This window comes from Mus caroli, chromosome 6, assembly GCF_900094665.2.
Source record: "Mus caroli chromosome 6, CAROLI_EIJ_v1.1, whole genome shotgun sequence".
NCBI lineage: Eukaryota > Metazoa > Chordata > Mammalia > Rodentia > Muridae > Mus > Mus caroli.
The window spans coordinates 31,466,985-31,483,880 of NC_034575.1; the positions used below are offsets into that span (position 1 = coordinate 31,466,985).

General features: G+C 41.8%; 1 protein-coding gene across 6 annotated transcripts in view; it reads right to left on the reverse strand.

The window, feature by feature from the left end:
• Nucleotides 1-16,896, reverse strand: part of Dgki (diacylglycerol kinase iota) — a 447,586-nt gene that overhangs the window by 10,681 nt on the left and 420,009 nt on the right. For all 6 annotated transcript variants that reach the window (XM_029478768.1, XM_029478767.1, XM_029478769.1 and 3 more), the window contains 4 exons: nt 13,794-13,831; nt 10,322-10,442; nt 2,224-2,260; nt 591-690 (listed from right to left, as the gene is read on the reverse strand). In XM_029478768.1, coding sequence (XP_029334628.1) covers nt 591-690; nt 2,224-2,260; nt 10,322-10,442; nt 13,794-13,831 — 296 coding nt within the window. The remainder of the gene's footprint in view (nt 1-590; nt 691-2,223; nt 2,261-10,321; nt 10,443-13,793; nt 13,832-16,896) is intronic.

The following is a 16,896-nucleotide window of genomic DNA, read 5'->3' on the forward strand; positions in this document are numbered from 1 at the left end:
ACATACATAAATTTGGGAGGGGGAATACAGAGCGATGTGGCTCTATCAGGCTTAGAACTGTGACCATCTCAAGGTGAGATCCCACCATCTGGGGAGTCCGGCAGGTAGGCAGTTATTGGGGCAGCCATGCATGGAGCAGTGCAAAGCACAGATTTTGAATTATGTTAGGTTTGGTGCTGAAGATGATCATAAATTATATTAGCTTTTAAATTACATTAATTTGGGACTAAAGAGACTGCTTGGTCACCAGGCTAAGACATTCATTCTACTCATGCCCATTCGCTGGCTCGGGCTCTCACTTACCCACCTCTTGCCTACTGGAGTTTCAGTCGAACACCTCTATTCCCATGTCCCTCTTTAGCATGTGGGGTTTATAAAGTACCACAGGCAAGCACACACCCTCCCTTTGTGCTTCTACATTTAAACTGCAGTTTCTCTAAATGAAGCACTCTATTTTTTCCTCCTTTTTCCAAAGCTCCAGGCCCTTCCATGAACACAGAAAGGATGCCTGTGCTGCGGGCACAAGTGGAGGCCGTGGTGCCTGCAATCTCTCACAGTGGGAGGATGCTTGCACTCACTCATCCTGTTACCTTGGAGTCTGTCTGTCTCAGAGATGCTCCTGCATCCACCAGAAGCTGGCATACAGCCCGGTTCCTTTGGCAGGCGGCCTTGTGCAGTGCAGTCTCGCCCCTAAATCAAAGATTAAGAAACCAGGCATGGGTTGGAGACAGATGAGGTGATAGAGAGAGCAGAAGGCTGAGAGGCTTACCCTGCCCTGTTGCTGATGCTGTGTGCTCTTTAGTCTCCTCCCTTGTGAGAGGCTGAGACATACATGTTAGGGAGGTGAAGTCATTCATGAACAGATCTAACATCTAACTTTAGCCTCTTGTCTGAACTGGATATGGCTTGGGGATAAGTTTTAAACCACTACTATTAGATTTAGGGTATATATCGATGGCACTTAGCAAGCAAATTGTGCAGATACGTCCAAACACTTGAGGGAGAGCATGAAAGGGTCTCCATGGAGTCTCCCCCGCTTCAAACATGGAGGAAGCCATTCTGACCTTCATGAGTATGTCCTGAGAACTCATCTTCAAGAGCCAGGCAGACTTCTCTCCCTATTCTGCCAATACTGGATTACACCAATTAAGTGATAAAGGAATGTCTAAGGGGTTCTGGAAGACTCCAGAAGAACTCACAGGCTCAAATTCTTCTAAGAATGCAACAGGCCTGAGACCTCTCATGTAGGAAGTGGCAAAGGAAAAAGACAGACGCCCATCTGTCTCATATGTGGGCTAAGGAAGAAGACATTGCCACTCTGAGCTCCAAATTATAAAGACATTTAATGCCAACATACTTCATGAAAAAAAAAAATCAAATGTCAACCACAGAGAAGCCAAAGCAGGATGAATGGTATTCCCATTTACAACCATGCCAGCACAGCATCTTTGTGGATCAGTGGCTGGTTTTTCTGTGTGCAGCAGCTCACAGCTGGATATCTCTTCTCAATTGCCCTCTCTTCTCTTCATTCCTATTGATAATCAGTTCCTTGGTTACCAGGTCATTTTTCTCTAAAGCCACTCATCTTTATCCCTTGTCTAACTTTTTTGAAACTCTCTGGTAGTTCCCACTCTGGCTTTCAGAGTTTATCATTCATCTTTTTCTTATTCTCGTTAGTGAAAGAGTAGTTATTTGGATGTCATAAGAATAAGAAAGAAAGATGAAAACAAACAGTTTCAGTTTAGGAACCATCCCAGAGCTGATAACTATTTGAATAACTGTGCTTCCAGCTCTCCAGGGGTGGTATATGACTTGTTCTATCACAGACTGACAAACAGAAGTTGTGCCATTACATACAGTAAAAGTATTAAGGCATCGGGACTTCATTTTCTCACAAATCCCACTCGAGAAAAATTCCACATATGGTGGAGATAAAGATTCATGCACTTATTTATTGTCAGTAGTCCAAGCACTGGTGTAAAAGAATCCTGTTGGTAGGATGCTCTAGGTAATGACAGGGATAGCATTGGCTATGTATATAATCATCACAATAGAAATTATTAGGTTTGTTGTGTTTTGTGTAGCAGATTGCCTCTGTACAGTCATTTAAACAGTTTAGAGTGGGATTTTAATCAGTGAAATTAAAACTATCAGATATGCCTCATGGCCTAGAAGTGCTTGGAATAAAACTGTTTAGATTATATAAGGAAAGGCAACACTCACGTTTCACTGTCTGCCATATCCAGTAACTCTGCAGGTCCTAAACAATAAAAAAGGGAGATGTCAAAAATATATCCCAAAATTAAACATTGCCAGAAAATATGCATGTGAATAATTTACATGACCAGGAAAGGTGAACGGAAAAAATAAATTTGGTGCCAAGGTTAACCGTAGGGCAAAGCGAGAGTAAGAAGAGCATCACCAGTTTCCCAAACCACACCAGTCAATATGCACAAAATAGGAGAGCAAAAGGATGTTGCTGTCTTGCTTATCAAGACTCTTTCCATGAGGACTGGAGAGATGGCTCAGCGTATAAGAAAACCTGCTATGAAAACAAGAGGATCTGAGTTCAAATTTCTGGCACGAAAATTTAACAAAAATGTTTATGGAGCTGGGCATGTCCCTGTGTGCTTGTGACTACAACGCTGGTAGGAGAGCAAGGTAGACCCCAGGACCTTGGTGGCCAGCCAGCCTAGCCAAGCTTAGTGTCTCAAGGAAGTGATACAGAGAGTTGTAGAGGAAGACACCTAAAATTCCCTCCTGACATCCTCACTAGTGGATGCACCCACATGTATATGTGTGGATCCACCATGCACATGACATACACACACAGACACAGACACACACACACACACACAGAGAAACACACACCACAGGAACACAAACATACACAGAAGGTAAAATTGAAGAAATGAAATTAATTGGAAAAGAATAACTGAAAATTAATCATCTTGGTAGTCGAAAAGGGCCACCAAGTGGGCTCTGGGATCTCTTTCACTCTCCAGCTATAGGAAAGGGCTTCCATTAGTGTAATGAGAAAAGTGAAGACACACACACACACCTCTTGTAGCTATATTTTGGAAATAGGAGAAAAGTCTACTGTTTGAACATCTCCATTTTTAAAATGGAACTGTCATGCATATGCTCAGGTGATTATGGATGTACCATTGCATGACATGTCCTCCACATTTTAGACTGGAAATGTACAAATGCACTGGCCTTTTTCCTTCTCAATGTCTGGTTAGCAATTAATTTACTTCTGCAAACACAGTTTGGGATCTTCATCATTCTATTGTCTGACTACTACTTCCTTCTTTGAAATCATTCACCCTGTTTACTCTGAAGGTATCAGTTAGACACATCTTCCACAGAACCTCCTCTGAGCTGACACCAATCTCTACCTATATGCCATCTATTCTTTATGTATGTGTCCTATTTGTCATACTTAAGTAAGATAAGTTATCAGCCATATCAAAACCATCCAAGGCAAGCTGAGATTGATAATTATATTATTTGACATGACTTTTATCAAACTCTTTTAAAACCACCCCTTTAGTTGTTTCTCTGTACATCAAGATTCTAATACACCTCTTGGAGCTTTGTCTTGTGCTTTTTTATTGTCTTGTTTCTCATCACTGTGTCATCCTTTGGGACTGAATATTGAATCTGGTCCTAAGCAAATGCTTAAATGTTTGAACTGATGAATAAATCTGCTTGGAAGTTCCAAATATGGCCCTGGTTCCAAAGACAATTTAGTCGTTAGAGACATGATCCTTGTGATTTGTGAGCCATGTTGGTAGAGAGCATTATCACTGAAACGTATTATGCATAATGTAAAAAGAAATGAAGAAGAGGTTATAAGTTTCTAACGATGACTGCTACTGGCAGGGAGGTGGCTGAGAGAGAGTCAAGAATCTTTGTAACTCTCCTGATCATCCAAGAGCTAAGTCACCTTGAGCCTTCCTATGAAATGTAGCTAGCATGCAGAAACAAATTGCTATAAAAGCCACATATCATCACTAAACTTTTGTATGTCCTATCTGTTAATTTCAAATATTTAATGATATTCATGACCTTACTCATGGAACTCCCCCTCTTTAGTGTGTTGATAAGATTCCACCTTTTTGCCTAAGCTAAACTAACATTAGCCTACCTAACTGTGTATTTCTCAAGGCCTTCCCCAACTATAAGCCTGTTTCCCAATCTTCTTATCCATGATAGCCTTCCCTCTGCTAACCATGTACCTAAAACTAAACTGTTCCTCAAAGCCCATTTGTGATGAGGTCTTCTACAGTTGTCCAAAGAGACATTTGACAAATGAACTCTAAGCCTTCTCTGAGTCCTGTACTGTGTACAGGTTCTACTTAATGGTATGCATTTCTTTTAAAATGTATGTCTCATTTTCTTAAGTGAGTTATTCTAAATCTCTAAAAGGTAAGAATCACTTTATTATTTCCATCTGCCTCTAAATTATATAAATGTTATATCAATAACTCTATGGATCCTTTAATTTACCCTTCATCTTGATGGGTCAATAACAATCTAAATATTGAATAGAAGAGCCTGGCACCTCTTAAACTCTTCATAAAATTTAGTACAACAACTGTAGTCCTTTGGGGCACACCACAGCTGGCCATACTAAGTCAAAACACTGCAAAATCCATGAAGGAAGGTGACATAAAAGGGCCAATTCACTCTCACTTAATGGAAAGCCATTTGGTGACTCGTTTTCTGGAGATCCCCAAACTCTAGGCTTGTTCAACTTCTGACAGGAGAGGCATGACAAGACCAGGATGAAAGGATCACAGCCCCTCAAGTTCCACCTAAAGAGCTCCTGCCACCTTCAGAGAGCACTTGAAGTCATTTATTTAGGGAGGAATTCCAGAAACAGAGCCTCATGGCTTTACCTGTCTGCTCTTATATTGCCATCACTGCTGCTCTCTGCACAGTGACTAGGGCAACAAAGACCTTGCAGCACTCTTTCCTTTATTCTTCACTACATGAAAGCCACAGTGAGTCCCAAGACTTGCTGGGTCTACACTTCTGTACTGATAAGGAGCCCCAGAGCCTGTTAACTGGCCTAAGACAGCAATAGTTTAACAATCTAAAGATGAAGATGAGGAAAGGAAGGACTTCGTTCCTCATAGTAGCTGACCAGAATCACCACAACTGTAGCTCTGAATGATCCCACAATGATTATCCATCCTGTTTTGGGTGATGCCAGGGTTCCTCTCTTGTTCCTTTAAACTCCTGTAGCTGGCAGAGGTAAAAGAAAAAGCCACCAGTGCTGGAAGTTGGCACTGTGCTCTTACAACATATCTGAAGGGATTCCACTTCAGTGTTTAGGGAATGCCTCTGAAATGACTGGCACAATTAACCCAACATCCATGATCCTCCATCACATAGATCATAGGATGATTAAGGAACATTTAAAACACCGGCAAGCAAATCACCAATAAAAGTATGGGAAGAGCAGAAGGCAGATCACTCCAGGTGGAAGCAGAGAGCTGGCACTGCCTGTCGATCCCATTCCCCTAACTGGGCCACCTTCTCTGGCCTCAGTGGGAAAGGATACTCCTAGTCTTGCAGTGACTTGATATGCCAGGGTGGGTGATACCCAAGGATGGAGGTCTGAACAGGGACCTGAAGAGGGTGCTGTGACCTGGATGTGAAGTAAGTGAGTGGATGGGTGGGTGGATGGATGGGTGGATAGATAGGTAGGTAGGTAGGTAGATAGATAGATAGATAGATAGATAGATAGATAGATAGATAGATAGATAGATTTATAGATAGATAGGAAAAAAGAGTACTGGCACACTTACTTGCCATCTTTAGAGCCAGTCCTTAAAGCAGCTGTTCTCAACCTATGGGTCTTGACCCCTTTGAGGGGGGGTCACATGTCAGATATCCTGCATACCAGATATTTACATTAAGGTTTCTAACACTAGCAAAAGTTCAGTTATAAAGTAGCAATGAAAATAATTTTATGGGTTGGGAGTCACCACAACCTGAGGAACTGTATTAAAGGGACACCGCACTAGGAAGGTTGAGAACCACTGCTGGCTTAAAGGATTATCTTTGCATGGCAACAACTGCAGAGGAGTCTATGGCAAAAACACCTGAATGCAGGCCTTCATTCCACCTGGTTTGTACCTCACAGACCTGTGGGGAGCTATGCTTTAACACTGTGCTGACTGACCTATTTAGTAATCTTGATGTGCAGCTCCAAGAATGGATGGCCAAAAAAGATAAAATTAATCAATGAAATCCACACCAACTTTCTTTTGAAAGATAAAATGCATTTTAAAAATAGCACCTACTTTTTGTTCTTGTTGTTAATCTGAGTCTCAGAGGAAAAAAATGATAAAACATAAATAGAATTATAGTTTTCCAATGTATATCAATGGTTGAGAGCTGGACTTGGAATTTATTATATATCTATAACATCTATAATATCTATAATATCTATAATATCTATAATATCTATATCTATATTATTCACACACACACATCCCCACTATGGACGCTCTATGAGCTTTCCTCCAGGGAATCTGAAATAAGAACATTAAACTATCAACAGATAATTCACAGTTTTCTACTTATCCAAAGGCCTCTGTGGTGGTAGAAATGATAAGGTGCTCTCAGTCTCAGGCATGTTCATACTTGGTCACCAGTTGGTGATGTTATTTGGGGAGGCTTAGATGTTGCATATTTGCTGGAGAAAGTGCATCACTGAGGGCAGATTGGAGGTTCACAAAGCCCCCAGCTCCTTCAGTTTGTTCTCTCTGCCTCATGCTTGCAGTTGAGGACATGAGTTCTCAGCACCATGCCCCAACTGCCATGCCTGCCCAAGTGATGGCATTTCACTTCTAGGATGGGCTCTAACCTAGAACTGTAAGCCCAATAACCCATTCTTCTATAAATTGCCTTGTCATGGTTTTCATCACAGCATCAGAAAAGTAACTGACAGAGAATCCTTCCAGCTCTGTCCCTTCTAGTTGGCTTTTGTTTTGTTTTGTTTGTTCTTTTCTTTTGTTTTTAATCTCACAGGTATTCTGCACCAGAAGATAAGTGTGAAGTCTTTTTTGAAGGACTAGGGTGAAATTCCTCTATGAGGGAGCACTGGCTGGCCTTTCTTCATCAAACCCCACCTATCCTTTCTGCCTCCTAAGGTTCACAACTGCTCAAAATACCACTACCAGCTGGGGATCCACGTGCTCATACATGTGAAAAAATGCATGAGCCTGTGAAGAACACTATATATATTCAAGCCGTAACAGATACACACACACACACACACACACACACACACACACACACACACTACAGAAACGTTTAAAGTCCTGCTACTCTGCACTACATCTGTGAACTCTCACTCAGCCACCCCACATCCTGTTCACATGACTTTATCATCTGCAGTGTATATGCATTATATGTTGGCCTTTTATAGCACGCATTCGTTAATTTGCCTCCTACCGATGCATCCAAATCCTCTCTGCTCTTTCTTCCATTGCCCAACAGACTCCCTCCCAGGACCTCATTTCCCATGAGTCTCCCTGATGCTGCCAACAGACCATTCCAAATCCTCCCCTGCCACAGGACAAAGGCTGCACAGATGTGGAGGGAGCAGGCACTGGGAATGCTAACAGCACTGTCATCCTGTCTCAGCGGGATGGGAGTCCTTTCTCTGGGACCAGAAGCAAAAAAAAAAAAAAAAAAAAAAAAGGGGGGGGGGGGGGGGGTGGGGAGGGGAGGGTGGTAAAAAAACAGAAAAGAAAGACTGAAGTCAGAAAAAGAGAGAAGACAAAATATCCTATTGAAATAAAGAGGAAACGCGTGAGTGGGGTTTCTATCTGGCGAAACAGCAGGGGGCAGCAGGGTGGGCACATGGAGAATAAAAACAAAGGACTAGAATACTGGGTAGTAAAGGAAGAAAAGCACACAAAAGTCCTGGAGGGGTGAACTGGGGGAGGCAGCCAATAAAAATGATGGTTGAAAGGAGCTGAAAGGCAGGAACCACTAAGAGAGTCTCTGCTGGAATCCCTGGATCCACAGCCTCTGCCCTGTCTCTGGAATTGTTCCCCCTCGGGCTCCTCCTTATTTGCTTTCAGGCCTTGAAATGCCTGGATTCCAGCTTTTGCTTTTTCAATAGAAGAAAGCAGTGTTTTGCATGTCAGAGAGAAGTCCAAAGGAAGATGCCTCCTATGGCTTTCTCAGAACACACCACACAGCCAGCCCACTCAGAGCTCATAGCTGCGGCCATCTTAAAGGAGCCTCTGAAGGACAGGGATTGCTGGTGCTTGAGATAACTCATCTCCCAGGGATCTGGATCAGAAGGTGTCCTCCTAACTGCAGATCACACTTCTCTCCCTAAGCATCCGATGAAGGGACAAAGGAGAGTGGAGCCCGAAGCAGGAAGCATGCTGTGAGCTGAGGGCTAACTCAAAGAAACACACAGAAGATGACTTAGGTACCTTGGAAGAGCCCAGCAGTTCCTCAGATCCATGGTCAGTAAAGGCTGGGTACAGTCAGAATGTGACAGGACAAGACAGTGAAGCGGTGCCTCCATCTTGTATTTTTGCTTAGCCTATTTCAGATTTAACTAGAATTTGATCTCCTTGATAGAGAATCCGTTGGAAAATTACCCAGCCAACCTCATTCTAGGACCTTGATAAATGGTATCTGCGTTATCTGTATGTAGCTTTAGAGTTGGATTCCAAACATCCACATTCAACTATGTTGAGTTTATTTGTACACCTAATTATTGTTTTTTTTTTTTCTTCCCAGCCTGCTAATGCTTGAAAATGTTGAATCCATTTTCCTCTGAGTGTATATTTGAGTATCAGCCTCTAGGAAAAAGTTCCTGTTAGGTACTCCACATAGATTCACTGAAACAATGAATGAATGAATGAATGAATGAATGAATGAATGAGGGAAGGATTAAGTGGAAGGATGCATGTGTCCCCAGGTGCATAAAAGGAGAAGCAAAGGGATAAGAGTGCACATGAATGTGCTCACCGTCTGCAGCCTATATGTCTGTGCAGAGGCAGTAAGCGTCAATAGCGGGAGAGATGGCTTGGCAGGTAAGAACAGTGGCTGTGCAAAGTAAGCGGGCTCAACATCAATGACCCAAGAGGGTCACCTAGGCTTTCCGAGGACCTGGGTCTCAACATTTATTCACAGTCTCTTTCATTTATTCACTCTTAAAAATTTCTAAGTGAGTACTTTCCCCCTTCCACCCAACACCCTTGGTCTTTTCCACTTCTAGTCACATTATAAACATGAGAACTTGAGTGGCGTTCCTTTATATTTCCAAAGGGCTTCTGAAGGCAGATGCTAAGCCAGTCGCTCCCATCTTGGGAATGATCTAAGACCAAACTGGAAACCCAGTTAGTCCACATTCTAGGAGGTGAGGTTGGCTGGCCACATGGCACATAGCAGCAGCAGGCATTTGTCAGGAGATTGAAGTGTGAGTTGGGAAAAACACAAAGGTGAATCGAACAACAAAAGCTAAGAAACTAGAAAAGCTGGGTAGGACAAACACAGGGATCCGCAGAAGAATCGACCACAAATAGAGATGACCCAGCTGAGTTCAAACGATTTATAAAAAGCTCCACAAAATCAAGACAACTATGCCTGGCCTTACTTTGTTAATTAAAATTTAAATAAAATAAAATAAATTAAATTAAAATAGGGACCGGAAAGATGGCTCAATGGTTAAAAGCACTGACTTCTCTTGCAGAAGACAAGGGTTCAAATCCCAGCACCCACATAGTAGCTGATAGCCATCTCTAATTCCTGTACCAAGGAATCTGATTTTCTATTTTGACCTCCATAGGGACCACACACATACATGGTAAAACAGGCATACATTCAGACAAAAACATTAATACAATAAAAATAAACGAAGATATAAATTTTAAAAAATAATTTAACCTTATTCTAGTTACTTATGTCTGAGACAGGGTCTTAACATATAGCCTTGGCTGGCATAGAACTCACTAAGAAGGCCAGGGTATCCTCAAACTCACAGTAATCCACTTGACTCTGCCTGCTGGGTGCTGAGATTGAAGGCATTCACTACAGTACCCAGCAATTAACACATTTTTAAAAGCTTTTAAATTTTAAATTGAATTCTTCCCCTTTATAAACCTGGATATAAAAATTATTTATTTTAATTGCTTGGTTAAGATGGCTTACCTGTGCCAACGAGTGTCAGAGAAACAATGGGTGAGTGTTGTGTTGGGAAGACCTCTTTGAGTGTAAGTACACATGGTGCTATCTAGAATTTCCCGGCGATCCTTGGAGACCTGCTACTCACCGTGGTCAAGGATGTACTTCACAATGTCCCCATTGCCGGTCTTAGCTGCGTAGTGAAGGAGAGAACAGTGCCCTGGTCCCTGAATTAGTAAGCTCCCTCCATTCTTATAGCTCTCCATGAGCTGAAAAAAAAGGGACACAGGGAAAGAATATCAGCAGCACCCAGAACAGGGACCAAGCTCCAAGGTCACATAAAAAAAAAGCCACTTAGTAAACCACAATGTTTTTAGCCTTGGAGGACACAGAGAAGAGCTAAATGGATGAAGTACCATCCCTCCATCACTCACATGGATGGCTAGCCCCATGTAACTCTGGAAAGGGTCCGTTTGCATCAAATAGCTCCAGCAAATATAAATGCTTGGCTTTCTACCCCCTCCCCCCCCACCCCCACCCCCGTCTCCTGAGCCCCAGACTCTCAGAAGAAAACTAATATTTCCTGAGGTTTGCCCAGCATTTGTTGCAGCAGGAAGAACTTGGCTCTGAGCCTCTAGGCTCCTTTCCTGTGTCTTTTGTTGTTCTCTGATATGGCATGAACACAAATGCTTCATTCTCCTGTGCACAGCATTCATGCATATATATATATATATATATATATATATATATATATATATATATATGTGTGTGTGTGTGTGTGTGTGTGTGTGTGTGTGCACACACGTTAATGCACATATACTCAAAGGGAGAGTTCCTGTTCCATCCTGATACTTTCTGAGAATCAGGCCATGCATACACAATATGGCTAGAGATTATCGTGAATTAAGGAGAACCAAAAAAATGATGTGAATGCCATTCTTTCTGTATGAGAACAGCCAGTAGGAAAGGCCAAGGATTCAGCCACCAGAGAGTAAAGTGGACATGTGAAGATACAGACAGAATTTGTGAAGTATGGAATATTACAAAATGCAAATGTGTCACCATTCTCCAAACTGTGGAATGCCAGCATAAGAGGAGCCTTGGTGAATGAAGTTCCTTGTAGATTATTTGAAGACAAATCTACCAACAGAGCAGGTCTCAAGAAAAACTAACACAAAAGCAACAATAGTATGACTCAGCCACCAGCTTCAGTGGCCTTTAAATTCCATAGGAAGAACAAAAGTGTTGATTGTAAAGAGAGACAATTTAAAGTTAACAGAGGGGTGCTAGGGGGAAAAGCAGAGTTCTGGAAAGAGCCAAGGGAAAGTAGCTAGAAATTCAACCAAGAAGAACAGCTGATCAGAGGAACTGGAAGCACAGGAGCTAAAGGAATCTATATTGCCACACTCTGAGGGAAAGACAGGAATGGGAGGAGGCATAGGAGAATCCTCTGTGTTCAGCTACAACATCATGTAGCAATACTGTTGCTTTGTAGGAAGATCCGATGAGAATGGCAATGTGGATGTAGCCGGACCGAGCAGGCATCAGCTTTTCTGAATGTGCCTTTTGGGAAGGTCACACTATGACTAAAAGTCAGCCCATCGATACATTATATGTTATGTAGCCTCACCATATGGGAGCTCCTGGAGTCTCTTCTACCGTCTTGTCCCACCCCCTCCCTCCCTCTCTATCCCATCTAACACCTTTTTATCTCTCTCATGCAGAGCCTGTTTAATATTAAATATGGAGTGTGCATTCTACACAATTAAAGGAAAAATGAGATGAAAGCTATATCTCTATATATCTATATGTAGATATATTAGATCTCCATTTATCATATATAGATAAATGATAGATAGATAGATAGATAGACACTGAAAAAGGAAGTTCTTCACTGATTGTATCTCATCTCATAGTATATAAAACATTATTCAAAAAGTTCCCTTCAAAAGTTCAAAAAGTTAGGGAATAATTATAATGTAGATTTTACCAAGATAACCAACTAGATACAGTACTGTCTAGCATTTTAAGCAATTCTTTGTAAAATATTCTTAAATGAATAGCAATACACTCCAGTATCTGTGGAGTTGTTTACCTAGAATAAAAGCACATGGAAAGAGCTTCACATTACAACTGAATTAGAAGTGTTCAAGGGCAGCAGTCATTCTTGCTTTCCACAGAATCCAAGGTAACTCCTTTCAGAGTTGTCTACTGCCACTGGCTAGCCCACTGAGTGGGAATGACCGTGAACTCCCAGGGGTCCTGTTTAGAGATGAGGATTCTCTTCTGGCTAACAGTGCCCTGGGACACTACAGTGGTACTCTACTGGCAGCATGGTCAGAATCTTATGACTGAGACTGTAATTGGCCAATACAGAGGCAATTTTCATTTTCTATACTTTCTGTTAGTGATGTACTGAAAGTGTAGAGCAAGCACTCTCTGGTTTATCAAAGAGATGTATTTTAAAATGGAAAGAAGGGAGGAGAAGGGAGAAGTGAGCAGAGAAGGGGAAAGAAGAGAAAAAGGAAAGGGGAAAAGTATAAAATGGAGAAAAGAGAAGAGAAAAAGTAATTCTCAGCTTCCTTTTATGGCCTTTGGGTTCTTGGCCTGTACTGTACTGTACTGTATGTTCATGATAGGAAATGTACATCCCCCATTCAGAGGCAGCCAGCATCATTGTACAGCACACCAGCATTGTTGGAGTTCGGTACATGAAAACGTGTAGGCAGTCATGACCCCTAACACAAATAACTGAAGAATAGTTAGATCTTTTAGAATATTTTACAGACTACATTATGGCAAATATTTTTATCAACTATATTGCTAGAAGAAGAAAACAGTTTAGTACTATATAGCAAAACTAAACCAGCTAGCATTTTAAGCACTTTCCTATGCAACATGAATAGTATTGGCAGTCTTATCTTATGGTCACATCCAGTCCTATGATAAACCAAGAAAGAAATAATACTATGATCCCATTTCATGGATAAAGAAATTAAAGTATCGAGAAAATGCACTAATGGTATAAAACATTCAAATAGAGAGAATGACAAAGGCCACATCTGAAATCAGGCGATCTAGCTTTAGTGTTAACATCTAATTCCTTGTGAACTAAATCCACCAGAAAATATAAGCACAAGCTGAAATACCCAAAATGGACTACACAGCCTTTTCCCAGTTGGCTGTGAATTCTGAAGCAGACTACTATACCAACAGGTGCAAGCTCTCGCTGGCACATGCACTTCTGGGTATTACCCAGGCATTTCTTATGTATGTATTCATCCCGTACACATCTAAAGAAGAAGCCCTCAAATCCTTCAAATATGAGTCTTAGGGAGCAGAATTCTAGGCACTCATGCATTGTATCCTGGGAAAATACAGTCTTTTTTTTTTTTTTTTTTTTTAGTAACCAAAGGCAAGTTCAGGGAATCTACCATACTCCTTTGCTGTTAGAAGCAGGGTGGTGAGTGCTCATTCTCACTACTCATTTCTCAAAAGCAGATCTTGCCTCCTTTTTCTCCATAGTAGTTTATAGACAGGATCATGAAAATTCAATGAGGTGTGATTTTGAATTAAGAGTCTTAAAGGACCCCCAACATGTTGGTAGCAGGGTAGCTTACCTTCATAAGGTCACCAGTGAGGACTGCCTGCAAAATTGCTGAGAAAGACAAAAGAGAGACGTCTCGTTAGTAGAAGACCCTCTCACTGAGAAGCTACACATGAATGGCTCCATGATCTGAAGTAACTTCTACTGGGACAAAGCCATTGTCAAACACAAGAAATTCCCTTCTTCAAGCCCTTCCTTACACAAGCACTGGCCGTACACATGATTCTAACACTTTCTCAAGCCCCCTCTCATCCTGGTACTGCAAAGATAATGCGAAATCTGGAGTCACGCTAGATTAAAATCTTAGCTCCCACTTTAAGAGGTGTGGAACACTGGAGAAACCATTTAACCCCATGAGCCTCAGTTGCCACAATTGCAAAAGAGGAAGTCTAGACCCTGAGGACGAGCTGAAAGGGTTAACACTATGGTTTCTCCTTTCTTTCCTGTACTATGTTCCCCAGAGACTGAGATATCTCTGGCCATTTTGATTGTGAATATTGTAGTGGGAAATACTCACTGCCACAGATATTAAGAGGACTGAGAAAGAAGAGGAAGCCGGTACTTCAGTTGTATTCTGTGGAGGATAATCACATGCCTGGCCTTAAATTAATAAGTGCCCGTGATGGAAATATGACTAAGAGTCTCGTGTAACCTAAGTTACTTATAAGAGAAAATTAAAGTTTCTAATGGCTTATGCATGTAGTATATAGAAAATAAATTTTAAAAAAATGTTAAATGACGGAAGCAATCTAAAGACAATCATGGTTCCTAAAGGGAGAGCTACCTGCGGTGTGGTAGAAGTGGTGCCTTTAGAAAAGGAGCTATGCCAATTTGGAAACTATTCAGACAATGGACTCAGCCTTTCAAATCACAACTCTTAGAGAAAAAAAATGTTTAAGTTTTATTTTGCAAAGGACTATTTTGTTCTTATTTGAGTAATGCCCCAACTTGATTAAATTAAAGTCTAGGAACACAGATCAAAAACAGGAGGAGTACAGAGCTGGAACTGCAGCTCCTCTGTGAAAGTGCAGGCTTGAGGAATGGAGTCTGATCAGCAAGACCCACAAAAGTCAGACATGGCGGCATGAGCATGAGGTTCTAGTACAGGGAGGGGATACAAGCAGATTCCTGGATCTTATCCTGCAAGCCTACTCTACCCTGGAAGCCCCAGGACCCAGTGAAGTATCCTGTCTCAAAAACTAGGTGCATGGCTCCTAAAGAACCAAATTTAAGGTTGACCTCCGGACACCTTAAACACACACACACACACACACACACACACACACACACACACACACACANANANAGAGAGAGAGAGAGAGAGAGAGAGAGAGAGAGAGAGAGAGAGAGAGAGAGAGAGATCCTAGTTGCCACTTGACTCTCAAGGCTTCCCATTGCACATTTGAGAGTTCTGATATAGAGTCCAGTATAGAGTCAGTGTTGCTGGGCTGAGCACCATCTATTAACCAGAAACCTTGAACACCTGCAGAGAAGAGTATGGCTGCTTGAACATGGGAGGAAGGAGGAGGCAAAAGAAGGAGGGGAAACTGTGTAGAACAGAAAAGGGAGGGGGGGAACGTTCCCTTCTCTAAGACGCTATAAGCAATGTGCACTTGGTTTTGATGCATCTGTAACGAACCCAGTCTCCCTCTGCAAAACACAGAGGCTATCAGATCATAGAGCCAAATGAAAAAAGCAGAAGGACAAGTCAGTGAGCTGCAAAGCCAAGCGAAAGGACGTGGCTATGGAAATGGATTACTAGGGAGGAAGATGAGAAAGATGGAGGTGACAGAAATGCATCATAGCATGCAGAGCATTTTTTAAAAAACGATTTTATTAAAAATAAATAAGAAGTGGAGAAATATGTGCGCTATAGTAAAGGAATTAATATGTCCAAAGAACCGATGAAAACCCTGGGTGTCCCTCACTGTTTAATAAATAAGGATCATGACACTGGGAGTGAAGTGGCCCTTGACACCCAGGGCTTATCATGGTCTGCCAGCACCATAAACCTAAGTCTAGGGCTCTGTTCACTACTGCACTGAACTCGATGTGGAAAGAGCCCTACGAGGCACCATGACATCCACAGAAGGTAAAGGAGATACTGGGGGCTAAGTCTGTGGTGCTGTGGAAAGGGTGATGGATCGGGGCATAATTCTGTGAGATTTGTTGGACATGAATATTTTAAGCTATTTTTTTCTCCTCCTTGGCAAAGAATGTTCTCAGCTGTAATGCTCATCTCAGGGTTGAAGTTTTTAAAAGGCTTTGTAAATAGAAGGGAGAGTTTTCAGCACTCCTAAGCCTGCACACATGCACACACACACACACACACACACACACTGATCATTCAAAAGGCAATGTCTGCCCAGGGTAATCTTTGCCTTCCCTTGACAACTTCCCTTGTCAAGGGGAGCTGAACATGTGCGGCTCTGCTAAAACAACATATTCAGATGTGAAGGACAGATCAAGGAGCCATGAGGAGGTATTTTCCTTCAGGACAGAAACTCTTTAACAGATCACAGAGAAGTGGGGATGGGAAAAACAGTTAGCAATTTCAGTTTGGAGGAACAAATAGGTTTGGATTGTCACACTATAGAATGTTCCCTTGGCTGCACGGACCATCTTGACAAGAAATAAGGCAGATGAAACTGCAAGAACGAACTGTTCACACAGAGTCTTGTAGAACACACTCAGAAGATCAAACAGCAGCATGGCTTATGTTTTCAAGACCATATGGAATTTGTTCAGTATGGAACAAATGAAAGTGCTCATAAAAAGTGGGAGGATGTGGAGAAATCTGCAAGGAGATGAGGTCATTATTTAAAACATTTATGAAAAAATCAAACTTGGCACATGCACACAATGAATCAAGGAAACAAAAACAAACAAACAAAAAACAAACAAACAAAACCCAGGGCACAGCCCATGAAGGTTTTGTGGAGGATGCGGCTTTTTTGTTTTAATTTATTTTTTTTTAATTAGGTATTTTCTTCATTTACATTTCAAATGATATCCCAAAAGTCCCCCAGACCCTCCCCCCCACCTCCCCTACCCACCCACTCCCACTTCTTGGCCCTGGCGTTCCCCTTACTGAGGCATATAAAGTTTGCAAGACC